This window comes from Leptodactylus fuscus, chromosome 3 (genome assembly GCF_031893055.1).
Source record: "Leptodactylus fuscus isolate aLepFus1 chromosome 3, aLepFus1.hap2, whole genome shotgun sequence".
NCBI classification, from domain to species: Eukaryota; Metazoa; Chordata; class Amphibia; order Anura; family Leptodactylidae; genus Leptodactylus; species Leptodactylus fuscus.
Window position 1 is genome coordinate 58,083,806 of NC_134267.1, and position 16,369 is coordinate 58,100,174.

Genomic DNA, 16,369 nt, shown 5'->3' on the forward strand with positions numbered 1-16,369 from the left:
CTCCATTCTGTGTTACATACAGAGACTGCCTGTCTCTGCCATAATGAACACAATTGAATTAGCTAGCCTGATAACTGGGAGAACAGAAGAAATGAAAGCAGCTCCTCTCCCCTATCTGAGTGCAGGACCTAGGTCACGTGGTGTAGACACAGGAATAGCTAGATACACAGGCTCCTCCCATGCACTTAGCCCCTCCTCCCTCCCCCCCCTGAGAGCAGGTAGATACATGATACACTTGACTCATGAGCAGATAAGTCAGGGCTGTGGCCACAAAGAATTGAATAAAGTAAGATAGTGGACAGACAAAGCAGTTTTGCTGAAGCAATGTATTTAGGAAAAGTCTTACATCCACATTAACAAGCAGTATAGATAGGATCCTTGTGATGGGACAACCCCTTTAAGGACCACTTAAGCCTACAACAACAGTACAATCATTGCACATAGGTTAACTTTATCCTCACACAAGTCAGTGTTATCTTCACACTTGTTAAAAGAAGTATGATGTTATTTTTGTTTTACGTTGTACTTATTCCCAATATATATATATATATATATATATATATATATATATATATATATATATGTAGAATTTATCAAGTATTACTTTAGTGAGTTTTCAAACTGAAAATTCATGACAGTCTTCTCTTCAGGTTGGACATGTGGTCGTATAGAGTCCCACTGGGAATTACACGCCTTTCTGATTTCTCAAGAGAGCCACCATTTCAGGCAGTAGACCTTTCTGTATTATTGGAACTAATGATATCATTGAAAGGTTCTGCCTGTCCATGTGAAGCGGTATCATGAGACTGGCAACAGAACAAAAAGCAAGTGACATTTATAACTAACGATGGAGTCTGATCAGATACAGAAATAATGGTTAACTCCATGGATATGAGTGCAATATACATAGAATGTGAAGTGTGTGTGTGCGGGATTTGGGTGGGACTGGTGGTGGTTGGTGCAGTCTTCACTTTGTGGATCAACCACTGTAAACTCACACAGCCCACACCATCTCTACTATGTCGCGTCTCAGAGCTTCAGAGCTAGAGTCTCACACATCTCATAGAGTCTGTGATGGTATCTCTCAGGGCTAAAGTCTGACAGATTACAGTCTGCTGCTGTTATGGCTGCCTGTCCTCTTGCTCCATAGTATACTTATATCCTTACAGGGGTGCGTTTGGGTAGGCTGAAGCCATTTCAATACTAACCTGGCTGATGTAATACTATTAACATACTTCTTGCTGGCCTCCCCTCTTTTTCAATCCCCTTTCTCTGTTTCAGGCCTGGCTGTATTCTTCCCTGAGTGATAAACATGGCTCTCTCTCACTTGTGACTTCAGCCACTCACTGACTCACTTCCTGCTCTCAGCTTCCTTATATCACCTCCACCTTATCTTTTGTATGTATGGCAGCACCAGCTATTATAGTGGTGATAGTTATCATTACAGTATAAAACCTATGCATAGGATTAAACACACATAGTAGCAAAAGGGAACGAGTCACATTAGTAAGGGGTGGTAAGCATGGGTATCATGGGACTATCAGAGTAGCAGATATGGCAGCTATTAGGGAGCCTAACATCTAGTGATAACTATGAATGAGGAAAGTGAATGTTGAAAACTGAATGTGACTCACTTACTTTACTGGGACATCATAATGGCTTCATGTGACATCACTATAGTTACTAGCTTTTTATGCTGTGATATCACAGTATGCACAGTGATCTTTTCATGTGTGATATACAAGTGGGCATTATTCCTGTAATGAGTCATCACTGTGCGTATTATCTTTGTATTGTTACATCACTGTGTGTATTATACTGGTACTGTGATATTAGCATGTGCATTATTCCTGTACTGTGACATCACTGCACTGTGATATCACTGTGTGTATTATTCCTGTACTGTGACGTCATTCTGTGCATTATCCGTGTACTCTGGCATAACTGTGCATTATCTGTACTATAAAAGTACTATGTGCATTATCCATGTGTATAAAGAAGACCAAAACAATTGTATACTTTTCAAGTTCTGATCTTGCTCTTTAAGGTGGTCATAGTAGAGTGGGGCCACATTAAATGTTTTGCTATGAGGCCGAATGGTTCCTTTTTTTACCCTGATTGTATAGTATGGCTGAGATATTATATATTTTTCTTTTACCAGGCTAAAACACAATGATACAATACATGTTAAAGTGTCGTTATACAAAGGGTACACCCCTAATCAAATAAATAAATATTAAAACCTAACTTTTATTGTAAACCAGTTAAAATATATACAAAAGAAGCTGTTTGAGCCCCTCTATGTTCAAGATATAAACTACCGTATATACTCGAGTATAAGCTAAATTTTTCAGCACAGTTTTTGTGCTGAAAAAGCTCCCCTCGGCTTATACTCGAGTCAAGCAAAAAAAAAAGAATTTTTTTTTTTTGTTTTTTTTGGGAGGGGGTGTCTATGACCAGCCGCAATAGTAATATATAGAATCTCCCATAAAATAGTGAAAAAAAAAAGAAGCTTTAAAAAAATATATAATAAAAAAAGTAAATAAAAGTTCTAAATCACTCAATCCTAAATACCCTATATTCAGCCAGGCTGATTTTCAAGTGGGGGCGAAAAAAACAGTCCTCAAGCTCAGGGAAGGGGCAGACAGACAACCAAACCCCCCCCCCCCTCGGCTTATACTCGAGTCAATAAGTTTTCCCAGTTTTTTGTGGTAAAATTAGGGGCCTCGGCTTATATTCGGGTCGGCTTATACTCGAGTATATACGGTAATACCCAACCAACTGAGTTATTAGATAACTGGGTTTATAGCAGGTGTACCTAATCCGTGATCGGGTGGCCCCAGAACAATTAGTAGACCACCCATAGATCTAGGCACCCATTGATGTATTTGTTCAATGTATCTGAACTCCTTCCAAATGTCATGGGACTAGTTACAATTGTAGCAGCTTCAGCTTCTGCTAACGGCTGATGATGGATATAACACACACAGCTCAGATAATAGCTGGTGCGTCCTCTATACACTTGTATGGTTATCCTATAAAGCAGCATATATATTCTGTTAGATAGAAGCTGTACTCATTGTACCACCTCCATCTCCCAGACAATTGCAAATATACAGCCACTAGGTTTAGTTCCTAATGGGATCATATCAGTTATGGGCAATAAAAATCCTAATTACGCTGAACAACCTGATGCTCTGTTCACACTGATAGAGTTAGTCTCAACGCGTTTCTTTTCTCATTCATCAGGAGACTGTTAGAGAATCCTACATGCACTCCTGATGTTCAGTGCATATTGTCTAGCCTATTGTATGTAGCAAGAAAATAAATAAAGTTGTGCGGTATAAACCACAGTTAGCCGGGCCCCTGATGGTGGATCCCGGCAATTCAGATGTGTACCAGGCCTCAGCCAAATAATTTGGGTTTAATACGAAGTGCTATATAGCATAGACCATTGAAGAAAATGACATCCACCTGAATATAAAAAAAAAAAATATTTATGATTTGGATCCATTTAAGGGGTGTCTGTCAGGTCTTAAAATGCATCCCAAACCAAGAGTAAAGGTCTTTAATAAAATCAGAAATACACTTTTGTGGACACTTTTACTTTAGTAGATATACAGATCTGCTTTCAAGTACATTTGGGGGCCTGATTCATCAGATTTGCCTACACATAATCACAAGGGCTCCAAATTTTCTTTAGCATTTTAGCCAAACTACCACTTTAGTAGTGAATGATGTTTGAGTCACACCTTCTGCAGGTAAATGTCCTCCATTGCACTGATGTGCATATCCATAAGAAGCTTACTAGCTCTGCATTGGTCTATACAGTCTATCACTGTAGGTCCCTGCTACAGTCTACATGTGACGATGAAGGATGGTTTATGATCCTAACTTTTCCCTCCTTTATTTTCTTGCCTTCTGTTTCCCTTTGTTCACTTTCCCATCTCCCTCTCTCTATTGTCTTCCTCTTCTTTCACAGTTTTCTTAGCTTTTTCTTCACCTCCTCCGCCTGTCTCTTCTCTATCTGCCCTTTGTTAACCTGTTGTTCTTTTCCTTGGTACTTTGTACTTTGACTTATAGTATTCTTGAAAAATGTTGAATGATATATACAGTCCTATGAAAAAGTTTGGGCACCCCTATTAATCTTAATCATTTTTAGTTCTAAATATTTTGGTGTTTGCAACAGCCATTTCAGTTTGATATATCTAATAACTGATGGACACAGTAATATTTCAGGATTGAAATGAGGTTTATTGTACTAACAGAAAATGCGCAATATGCATTAAACCAAAATTTGACCGGTGCAAAAATATGGGCACCTCAACAGAAAAGTGACATTAATATTTAGTACATCCTCCTTTTGCAAAGATAACAGTCTCTAGTCGCTTCCTGTAGCTTTTAATCAGTTCCTGGATCCTGGATGAAGGTATTTTGGACCATTTCTTTCTACAAAACAATTCAAGTTCAGTTAAGTTTGATGGTCGCCGAACATGGACAGCCCGCTCTCAAATGATCTGAAAACAAAGATTGTTCAACATAGTTGTTCAGGGGAAGGATACAAAACGTTGTCTCAGAGATTTAACCTGTCAGTTTCCACTGTGAGGAACATAGTAAGGAAATGGAAGACCACAGGGACAGTTCTTGTTAAGCCCAGAAGTGGCAGGCCAAGAAAAATATCAGAAAGGCAGAGAAGAAGAATGGTGAGAACAGTCAAGGACAATCCACAGACACCTCCAAAGAGCTGCAGCATCATCTTGCTGCAGATGGTGTCACTGTGCATCGGTCAACTATACAGCGCACTTTGCACAAATAGAAGCTGTATGGGAGAGTGATGAGAAAGAAGCCGTTTCTGCACGTACACCACAAATAGAGTTGCCTGAGGTATGAAAAAGCACATTTGGACAAGGCAGCTTCATTTTGGAAACAAAAATTGAGTTGTTTGGTTATAAAAAAAAGGCGTTATGCATGGCGTCCAAAAAGAAACAGCATTCCAAGAAAAACACATGCTACCCACTGTAAAATTTGGTGGAGGTTCCATCATGCTTTGGGGCTGTGTGGCCAATGCCGGCACCGGGAATCTTGTTAAAGTTGAGAGTCGCATGGATTCCACTCAGTATCAGCAGATTCTTGAGAATAATGTTCAAGAATCAGTGACGAAGTTGAAGTTACTCCGGGGATGGATATTTCAGCAAGACAATGATCCAAAACACCGCTCCAAATCAACTCAGGCATTCATGCAGAGGAACAATTACAATGTTCTGGAATGGCCATCCCAGTCCCCAGACCTGAATATCATTGAACATCTGTGGGATGATTTGAAGCGGGCTGTCCATGCTCGGCGACCATCTAACTTAACTGAACTTGAATTGTTTGTCCAAAATACCTTTATCCAGGATCCAGGAACTGATTAAAAGCTACAGGAAGCGACTAGAGGCTGTTATCTTTGCAAAAGGAGGATCTACTAAATATTAATGTCACTTTTCTGTTGAGGTGCCCATACTTTTGCACCAGTCAAATTTTGGTTTAATGCATATTGCGCATTTTCTGTTAGTACAATAAACCTCATTTCAATCCTGAAATATTACTGTGTCCATCAGTTATTAGATATATCAAACTGAAATGGCTGCTGCAAACACCAAAATATTTAGAACTAAAAATGATTAAGATTAATAGGGGTGCCCAAACTTTTTCATACGACTGTATATTTTAAGTCACTACATTACTTTATTATTAAGTTTGAGAGGCATTTTGGACCTGATGTTGATGGTCCCAATAGTCCTGACCATTCCACACCTTGCTACACGTAAAAAAAAAATACTACAATTTTAGCATTATGATTTAGTTTAAGGCTTGGACTGCATTCGGACAACAGTGTCGAAGTGGTTGTCAAGGCAACCATTAAAGTACCATACTGTGCTGGACATAATTCTGAAATCAGTGTTGTCATGGCAATCATAATGTAAGATGACAAATATGCTGATATCAGAATCATATTATCATTAGAATATTCAGTATGTACCAGCCTTTCATTAAAAAAAGCATTGAGTCATGATTGTTATATTACTGTTTTGAAGGTCACCATAATAATTCCGGAGTCATAATACACTGCTCACAAAAATAAAGGGAACACTGAAGCAACACAATGTAACTCCAAGCAACACTGATTGACAATCAATTTCACATGCTGTTGTGCAAGTGGAATAGACAACAGATGGAAATTATTGGCAATTATCGAGACACCCTCAATAAAGGAGGGCTCTGCAGGTGGGAACCACAGACCGCATCTCAGTACCAATGCTTTCTGGCTCATGTTTTGGTCACTTTTAAATGTTGTTTGTGTTTTCACACTTGTGGTAGCAGGAGACGGACTCTACAACCCACACAAGTGGCTCAGGTAGTGCAGCTCATCCGGTATGGCACATCAATGCGAGCTGTGGCAAGAAGGTTTACTGTGTCTGGCAGCGTAGTGTCCAGAGGTTGGAGGCGCTACCAGGAGACAGGCCAGTACACCAGGAGACGTGCAGGGGGCCGTAAGCGGGCATCAACCCAGCAGCGAACCGCTACCTCCGCCTTTGTGCAAGGAGGAACAGGAGGAGCACTGTAGAGCCCTGCAAAATGACCTCCAGCAGACCACAAATCTGCAAGTGTCTGCACAAACGGTTAGAAACTGACTCCATGAGGATGGTATGAGGGCCCGACGTCCACAGATGGGGGTTGCGCTCACAGCCCAACACCGTGCAGGACGCTTGGCATTTGCCACAGGACACCAGGATTGTCAACTTCACACTGAGCACGTGACAGACGTGACAGAGTCTGGAGACGCTGTGGAGAGTGATCTGCTGCCTGCAACATCCTTCAAAATGACCAGTTTGGCAGTGGGACAGTAATGGTGTGGGGTGGCATTTCTTTGGAGGGCTGCACAGCCCTCCATGTGCTCACCAGAGGTAGCCTGACTGCTATTAGGTACTGAGACGAGATCCTCAGACCCCTTGTGAGACCATATGCTGGTGCGGTTGGCCCTGGGTTCCACCTAATGCAGAACAATGCCAGACCTCATGTGGCTAGAGTGTGTCAGCAGTTCCTGCAAAATGAAGCTATTGAAGCTATGGACTGGCCCGCCCGTTCCCCAGAACTGAATCCGATTGAGCACATCTGGGACATCATGTCTTGCTCAATCCACCAACGTCACGTTGCACCACAGACTGTCCAGGAGTTGGCAGGAGATCCCTCAGGAGACCATCCGCAACCTCATCAGGAACATGCCCAGGTGTTGTAGGGAGGTCATACAGACACGTACAGAACAAAGTATTCAATGAGAATATTTCATTCTTTCAGATCTGAGTGTTCCATTTATTTTTTTGAACAGTATATACCATGATATCATTCTCACCATTTCAAGCATTATAATGCCACTGCAAGCAATGTGATTTACAGTATCTGTATATATGTCACCCTGATGACTTCGATGTCATGGTCATCACTGGCAAACAGTATGATTTTTTTTTTTTTTATCTTGATAAACATGAATATCTTTTCTCTTTTTTTTTAACATTAAAGTTTATTGAAGATTTTTCGAAGAAATTTTTTACAACAAAGGGGAAAGGGGCAACAGGAAGGAAAGGAGGGAAGGGGAAAAGACCAGGGGCAACAATCCAGGTCTGAAGGGGGCCAAGGGAGGGGAGGGGGTAAAGGGGGCAAGCAAAATCTCTGACGCAGCAGTCAAAATATACAAAAGCATAAAACAGAAGATTGTCAAGTAACATCAACAAATGCAAAGAAACAAGTACACAAGACTCAAGGACACAGACAGACAGCATTCTCACAAGGGTACAGAGGGAAAGAGGGATCGGAAGTTGGCGGAATAGTAGAAGTAGTCCCAGAGCAGCCAAGTCTGACGGTGATGTCCTTCATCGGGGCGGAGCTGGGCCATTAAATTCTCCATATTCTCCACATGCAGGAATTCCTTCAGCCAGGAAAGGAGTGTGAGAGGGGTCTGAGACTTCCAGAGTCTGGGGATAACAGATCTGGCAGCTACCAGCATAAACCCCAAGAGCCTGCGGATCGACTTTCTAAATTTGTGCGTGAACAAGGAGAGGAGAAGAGGAGCGGGATAATCTTTTAGATCTACCCCTGTAACCTGATGAATAACCCGCCTAACCCCAGTCCAGAAGGGGCGCAGGAGGGGGCATCCCCACCAAATGTGAGCCATCGTGCCTTGAGCAGACAGACATCTCCAGCACCTATCGGATGTGGAGGGATAAATAGCATTGAGGAGAACTCTGTACCATCTGGAGAGGATTTTATAGTTCGTCTCCTGGGCTCTGCAGGATATCGAGAACTTATGGCACGCAGTGAAGGCTGATGACGATAAACATGAATATCTTATCATTTGGGGTACAGACATTATGTCAGTGAATAGTGACCATTATAATTCTTTGGTTTCATTACCAGACCATATACACTCACCAGCCACTTTATTAGGTACACCTGTCCAACTGCTCGTTAACACTTAATTTCTAATCAGCCAATCACATGGCGGCAACTCAGTGCATTTAGGCATGTAGACATGGTCAAGACAATCTCCTGCAGTTCAAATCGAGCATCAGTATGGGGAAGAAAGGTGATTTGAGTGCCTTTGAACGTGGCATGGTTGTTGGTGCCAGAAGGGCTGGTCTGAGTATTTCAGAAACTGCTGATCTACTGGGATTTTCACGCACAACCATCTCTAGGGTTTACAGAGAATGGTCCGAAAAAGAAAAAACATCCAGTGAGCATCAGTTCTATGGGCGGAAATGTGTTGTTGATGCCAGAGGTCAGAGGAGAATGGCCAGACTGGTTCGAGCTGATAGAAAGGCAACAGTGACTCAAATAGCCACCCGTTACAACCAAGGTAGCCAGAAGAGCATCTCTGAACACACAGTATGTCGAACTTTGAGGCAGATGGGCTACAGCAACAGAAGACCACACCGGGTGCCACTCCTTTCAGCTAAGAACAGGAAAATGAGGCTACAATTTGCACAAGCTCATCGAAATTGGACAATTGAAGATTGGAAAAACGTTGCCTGGTCTGATGAGTCTCGATTTCTGCTGCGACATTCGGATGGTAGGGTCAGAATTTGGCGTCAACAACATGAAAGCATGGATCCATCCTGCCTTGTATCAATGGTTCAGGCTGGTGGTGGTGGTGTCATGGTGTGGGGAATATTTTCTTGGCACTCTTTGGGCCCCTTGGTACCAATTGAGCATCGTTGCAACGCCAAAGCCTACCTGAGTATTGTTGCTGACCATGTCCATCCCTTTATGACCACAATGTACCCAACATCTGATGGCTACTTTCAGCAGGATAATGCGCCATGTCATAAAGCTGGAATCATCTCAGACTGGTTTCTTGAACATGACAATGAGTTCACTGTACTCCAATGGCCTCCACAGTCACCAGATCTCAATCCAATAGAGCATCTTTGGGATGTGGTGGAACGGGAGATTCGCATCATGGATGTGCAGCCGACAAATCTGCGGCAACTGTGTGATGCCATCATGTCAATATGGACCAAAATCTCTGAGGAATGCTTCCAGCACCTTGTTGAATCTATGCCACGAAGAATTGAGGCAGTTCTGAAGGCAAAAGGGGGTCCAACCCGTTACTAGCATGGTGTACCTAATAAAGTGGCCGGTGAGTGTGTATATATATATATATATATATATATATATATATATATATAATGACAGTCATTGCGATGGGAGTGTTATTGTGGCAGCTATTATTGTGTAGTTATTGTTATACCAATTCTGTTCTAAGGCAACCATTTTTGTTATTGTTACCATTAAAACAATCTGATGCCATTGCTGATATAGAAAACATTCTGATGTCTCTAATTTCCATTGCAACCATTATTATGTTAGTATACATCTGTCTATATTATAAAAATGAATTTCTGTCTGTCTGTCCGTCTGTCTGTCTGTCTGTTCTCTAATGCGAACCAAACGACTGGACCAACCTTCACCAAATTTGGTACAGATACTTCAGGTATCCGGGAAGGTTTAAGACGAGACTCCAACTCGCTCGGACGTACCGTTGCTGAGATACAGCATTCCAAACACAATGCCCCCCCCCCCCCCCTTAGCCAATACAAACCTACAAGTCTTTCACTCATATTCCAACTGCAATACACACGGTCACTCCACATGCACAATCCAACACTGATATCCAAACTGAGATACACGCATCAGAGGATTAGATACACAGATCAGCACACAGTATCACACGCCAGAAGATTAGATACACGCGTCTGCACACAGTCCCACAAACCAGAGGATTAAATACGCGCTTCTGCACACAGTACCACATGCCAAAGGATTGGATACACGCATCTGCACAAAGTACCACACGCCGGGGGATTGGATACATGAGTCTGCACACAGTACCACATGCCAGAGGATTGGATACACGCATCTGCACACAGTTCCACACACCAGAGCATAAGATATGCACATCTGCACACAGTACCACATGCCGTAGGATTAGATACGTGCATCTACACAAAGTTCCACATGCCGTAGGATTAGATACGCGCCTCTTCACACAATACCACACAGGGGAGGATTAGATACGTGTGTCTGCATACAGTACCACACTTTGGAGGATTAGATACATGCCTCTGCACACAGTACCACAAGCCAGAGAATTAGATACACGTCTCAGCACACAGTACCACACAGGGGAGAATTAGATACACGCATCTGCACACAGTACCACACGCCAGAGGATTAGATACGCGCGTCTACACGCTGTAGGATTAGATACGCATCTGTTCACACAATACCACACAAGGGAGGATTAGATACGTGTGTCTGCACACAGTACCACACTTTGGAGGATTAGATACATGCCTCTGCACACAGCACCACAAGCCAGAGAATTAGATACGCGTCTCAGCACACAGTACCACACGCCAAAGGATTAGATACACGCATCTGCACACAGTACCACATTCTGTAGGATTAGATACGCACGTCTACACACAGTTCCACACGCCATAGGATTAGATACGCGCTTCATCACAATACCACACAGGGGAGGATTAGATACGCGCATCTGCACACAGTTCCACACACTAGAGGATTAGATAAGCACGTCTGCACACAGTACCACATGCCGTAGGATTAGATACGCGCGTCTGCTTACAGTTCCACATGCCAGACGATTAGATACGCACATCTTCACACAGTTGTACACGCCATAGGATTAGATACACGCGTCTGCATACAGTACCACATGCTGTAGGATTAGATACGCGCGTCTACACACAGTTCCACACGCCATAGGATTAGATACGCACCTCTTCACACAATACCACACAGGGGAGAATTAGATACGTGCATCTGAACACAGTACCACACTTTGGAGGATTAGATACATGCCTCTGCACACAGTACCACATGCCAGATAATTAGATACGCGTCTCAGCACACAGTACCACATAGGGGAGGATTAGATACGTGCATCTGCACACAGTACCTCACGCCAGAGGATTAGATACACCTGTCTGCACACAGTACCACACGCCAGAGGATTAGATACGTGCATCTGCACATAGTACCACATGCCGTAAGATTAAATATGCACGTCTGCACACAGTTTCACTTACCGGAGGATTAGATACGTGCCTCTTCACACAATGCCACATGGGAGAGGATTAGATACACACATCTGCACACAGTACCACACGCCGGAGGATTAGATATGTACATCTGCACACAGTACCACACCAACAAGGATTAGATACTTGTGTCTAAACACAGTACTACACGGGGAAGGATTAGATACAGCTTTACTCCAGGTATCCATAACAACTGATCACAGGTTTTTCACTGATATCCAAAATGAGATACACATAATCACATGACGCTTATGGACATACACACAAACCACATACAAAATACACCAGTGCAAAATTGGACAATTCTTATGGGGCCACTACACAAACATAAAATATAATATACCCGTGCGAAGCCGGGTCCTCCCTCTAGTACTGTATATATCTCTTCTTACTATATTTTGTCATTGAGGGGAATTTTGTCATTCACAACTGGAATTTATAGGGCCCCATGGAAAAGTCAGAAAATGGCCACAACATTGAAATACAGCCAGCAAAGCATTGATAGTAGTTGTATAGAGCATAAGAGTATATTACAGTTTTAATTATGTTATAAAAATATATAATGATTAATATCATCTGCAGGCTGTTGTGGCATATGGTGTGTCCATACAAGTCTCTAGATGTGTTTAGCTTGTAGAGCAGGCACATTTACTGATGTATTTGTCAGATTTACCATTCCTTTCCCCTTTTATTAAGTCTCTACTTTAATAAACTGAAATTGCATATTAAATATTCTAGGAACCAAAGAAAACGTAATTGTCAAAGGAATTCTAGACAAGATTAGTACGGTTATTGAACCAAATGCTGAACAGTATGGTATTAATATATTGAGGTAAGCCCAGAGAATATAAGTGTGATAATGTGATTTTCTATTATCTTGATTCATATACAGTTTTTACATACGGTATATTAAATTAGCAGCACACTAGCAAACGAGCCAAAGCAACTGATCAACTGTGAAGTTCACATGCCATGACTTTGGTTCAGATCTGACACTGAAATTCCACACTATATAAAAGTATATCAAATTCAGTTTTTTCTAAGCTCTATTCATAGATATAAATCCATGCTTTATTTGCTGCAGACTTAACATCCTTTTTACACAATCTCACTTCCTTAGATATAAAATATATGCTCTGTGTTATGCATATTATAGTTTTTATATGCTTGCAATTTATGTGTTATAGAGAACATAATTATTGGTCAAAGTTTACAGCATTAGTTAATGTATAACGTTATATATGGTTTAGTTTAGCTTTTAAGATGTCCACAATATTCCTAGATTTATAGGCAGTATTAAAGGGATATACTGGTCACAACAGTTTACTCCCATCCCCAGTATAGGGAGTGACTTGCTGAATGGGGGAAAAACTCATCCCTGGAGCCCCCATTGATCATGAGAATTGTCAAGTTTTTCACCGCTGTTTGAATGGAGCAAAAGGTCAGAAATTTACTTGTCAGAAATGTCGTGGGTCATAATAGAAGATAAAGAGAACTTTTATAAGATGCTGCTACAATTTTGTGTGGTGCTTGTCTGCTTGTCTTGCTAAGATATTCTACCTATTCTGGTTTTACCCCTTAGTCCAACCCTACTGGTGACGAATAGAAAAAACAATACCTAACCATATCCATCGAAAACCTTCAGGGTGCACGACAAAAACTTCTGGACTTGTGAAGCGTTCAATGTAGACAAATCAATAGTAGAAAAGTCGGCAACTCACTGGATCTTCTAAAATTTTACTTTTAATCCATGTTAAATTTAAAATACAGGCGAAAATAATACAAAAAGTGAATAGACCATATGTCCCTTATTCATAGCATGAATAAGGGACATATGGTCTTGAAACGCGTTGGGATTTTTTAACCACTTTTGTGTTTTCTATTTTCTGGCTATTCACTTTTTGTATTATTTTCATCTGTATTTTAAATTTAACATGGACTAAAAGTAAAATTTTAGAAGACCCAGTGAGTTGCCGACTTCTACTATTGATTTGTCCCTACTGGTGACAGTTTCAGACCTTCATAGATCATGTGGTGAGATTCCATTTTCCCCTGCTCCCCAAGACACCTTCTTAACTCGACCTTCCCCCTCCCCAAGCATTTATGGAAACGCACACTGCAGCTGCTACTGTATATCCTATAACAAGACATTGAAGACAAATCCCACCCCATCATTGGAGGAGTTGTATGCCAGAGTCATTCTAGAACACTGGAATATCTGACTGCTCTATTGAATAACAAAGAGGAGAGCTTTCAATTTCAGATCTGGGGCCCTTGGGCCTTGGAACATATATACATGGGTACTCCATGAATTGTAGCTCTTGGAGGTATATTTCTCTTGAGTTCCTCCTTACTTGAGACAATAATTAGTAACTTTCTATATTCCTTCCCACCTATTCCCTTTCCTCATGGTCCCCTTGTTCGTTTTTGGTCTATTCTTTGGCCATTATAACTTCTTTTCTCTATGGCTCACATATTGTATAACTGTTTTGTACTGATTCATTGACTTCATTGTATAAACCTGTAATTGTTCAAAACTTTAATAAAAATTAGAATAGAAAAAAAGAAAGAAATGCTATTGATCTATTAGTTTCAATGCGAACTATCAGAGATAGTAGATAGTGGAGCAAAGTACTTCAGCTGTCTCCAGAGACCCCATTGAAATAAATGGAGTTGTGGCATGCATTTCCCACCAGCTGCTCTATTCAACATGAAGTACAAAACTCCACAGTTCTCATGATCAAAAGGTGTCCCAGAAGTCAGACGTCCATATTGTTGCGATTGGAATATCCCTTTAGGCTGGGGCCCCATATAACATAAACACCCTGAATTGGCTACGGCAAAAACCGTGGCATTTTACAGTACCTGCGAATTGGATGCGATTCTGACTAATACCATCCACACATTGTAGAGAAGATCCAAAGCAGATATGCTACGATTTCAAAAACCATTGCGTTTTTGTAAATCGCAACATGTCAATTATATCTACAGAAATGTTGGAGTTTTCCATATGAGTACAATTGAAGAAGATAGTCCACAGAGAAAAACTCTGTGAAAAGGGCTGAGGGAAAAAAAAAATGCCATGTGTTTCCACCATGGTTTTTTCCCGCAGTGCTTTTTGACTTTGACTTGCTACGTGGGGCTTTAGCTTTAACATCAGTATTGCATTATGTTTCAGGTATATGTTTAAGCACAGTCGTGCTTCACATGAATATCCTTGCTATGCAGATGAGCGATACCGGATTGCTTTTGCTGATTATACGGTTACTTACCCAGATCAATCTGCAAATTCATGGTTTGTGGTCTTCAGGTAAGCTCCTTTCCTTTAATAAGGCTTGATGTTTTTGTTTTGAAAGGGTGTACACTTACTGGTTCTCACTTCCTATGATCAGCAGAACAAACAAGAGTTATGTTATATGACTCTAGTCCCTGTTCCTTAAAGGGGTATTCCCATGACACTTGTTCACTAACCTGCAGGCTGTTGTGCTCTCTTCACTTCCTGCTTTTCTCGGCACATAGGTGGGCGGGGTTTCACTTGCACGGGATTGGTTGTAAATGAATTACCACAGTGTGAAGCTGATGTAGCAGAGCTGGATTTGAGTCAGTTTGCATTACATACAGAGGTAACGGACTCCCTATCTCAGCCTTTATCAGCCAAATTCAATTAAACTGACTGATAAGAGCTCAGATAGGGGAGCTCTCACCTCCCCTATCTAAGAAGCTCCGATACTTAAAAGACACAAACAGCTCAGAGCTGCTCCTAGACCCTCCCCCCCCCTCCCCCCGAGAGCAGGCAGCTACATCACTTACATCAGGCAGCTTACATCACTACATCCCAAGGGCCATAGAAATGGACTGTAAACAATGAAGTGAATAAATTAAGATAGTGGCCAAACAAAGCAGTTTTGATAAAGCAATGCATTTAGGAAAAGTCTTAAATCCACATAAACTGGCAGTATAGATAGGATCCTTGTGATGGGAAAACCCCTTTAATGCTAACAAATGGTAACCCCCTGAAGACATGAGATGTTTGTAGACACCGGAAGTAATGATTTTTTCCATGTCGCTTAACAAAATATGGAATAAAGAGGATCAAAATGTGCTCCAAATGGTACCAATAAAAAGTAAAGTTCATCCTTAATAAATGAGCTCTAAATAAGTTCTGTCAACAGAAAAATAAAAAATGTTATGCCTCTCAGAAGATGATGTAAAAACAAGGTTAATTTTTTTTCCCAAATAGGTTTTTATTATGCAAAATTAGTACCCCCGAAAAAAAAAAAATAATCAGCATCGTTCTAATAGTACTGACCCATAGAATGAAGGTAACATGGTTCTTATGCTGTGCATTGAATGAGTTAATAAAATTTAGTAATAGGCATCCAAAAATTGAGTCATTAAAAATGTATTCCACTGAAAACTATTAGTAACCCTTATATGGGGCACGCAGGGGTTAATATGAGGGACATGATGGGGTTAACTGCTATTAATGTGAGGCACATGGAGTTACTGAAACTAAATTACCGTATATACTCGAGTATAAGCCAAATTTTTCAGCACAGTTTTTGTGCTGAAAAAACCCCCCTCGGCTTATACTCGAGTCAGCAATAATTTTTTTTTTTTTTTTTGGGGGGGGGGGGTGGGTCTATGACCAGCCGCAATATCAATGTATAGAATCTCCCATAAAATAGTGGGGAGAAAAAAGAAGC

General features: G+C 41.2%; 1 protein-coding gene across 1 annotated transcript in view; it reads left to right on the forward strand.

The window, feature by feature from the left end:
- Positions 1 to 16,369, forward strand: part of ADGB (androglobin) — a 214,934-nt gene that overhangs the window by 135,193 nt on the left and 63,372 nt on the right. Inside the window, exons 23-24 of the mRNA XM_075267640.1 lie at positions 12,402 to 12,495; positions 14,842 to 14,973. Of these exons, the coding sequence (XP_075123741.1) occupies positions 12,402 to 12,495; positions 14,842 to 14,973 (226 nt within the window). The remainder of the gene's footprint in view (positions 1 to 12,401; positions 12,496 to 14,841; positions 14,974 to 16,369) is intronic.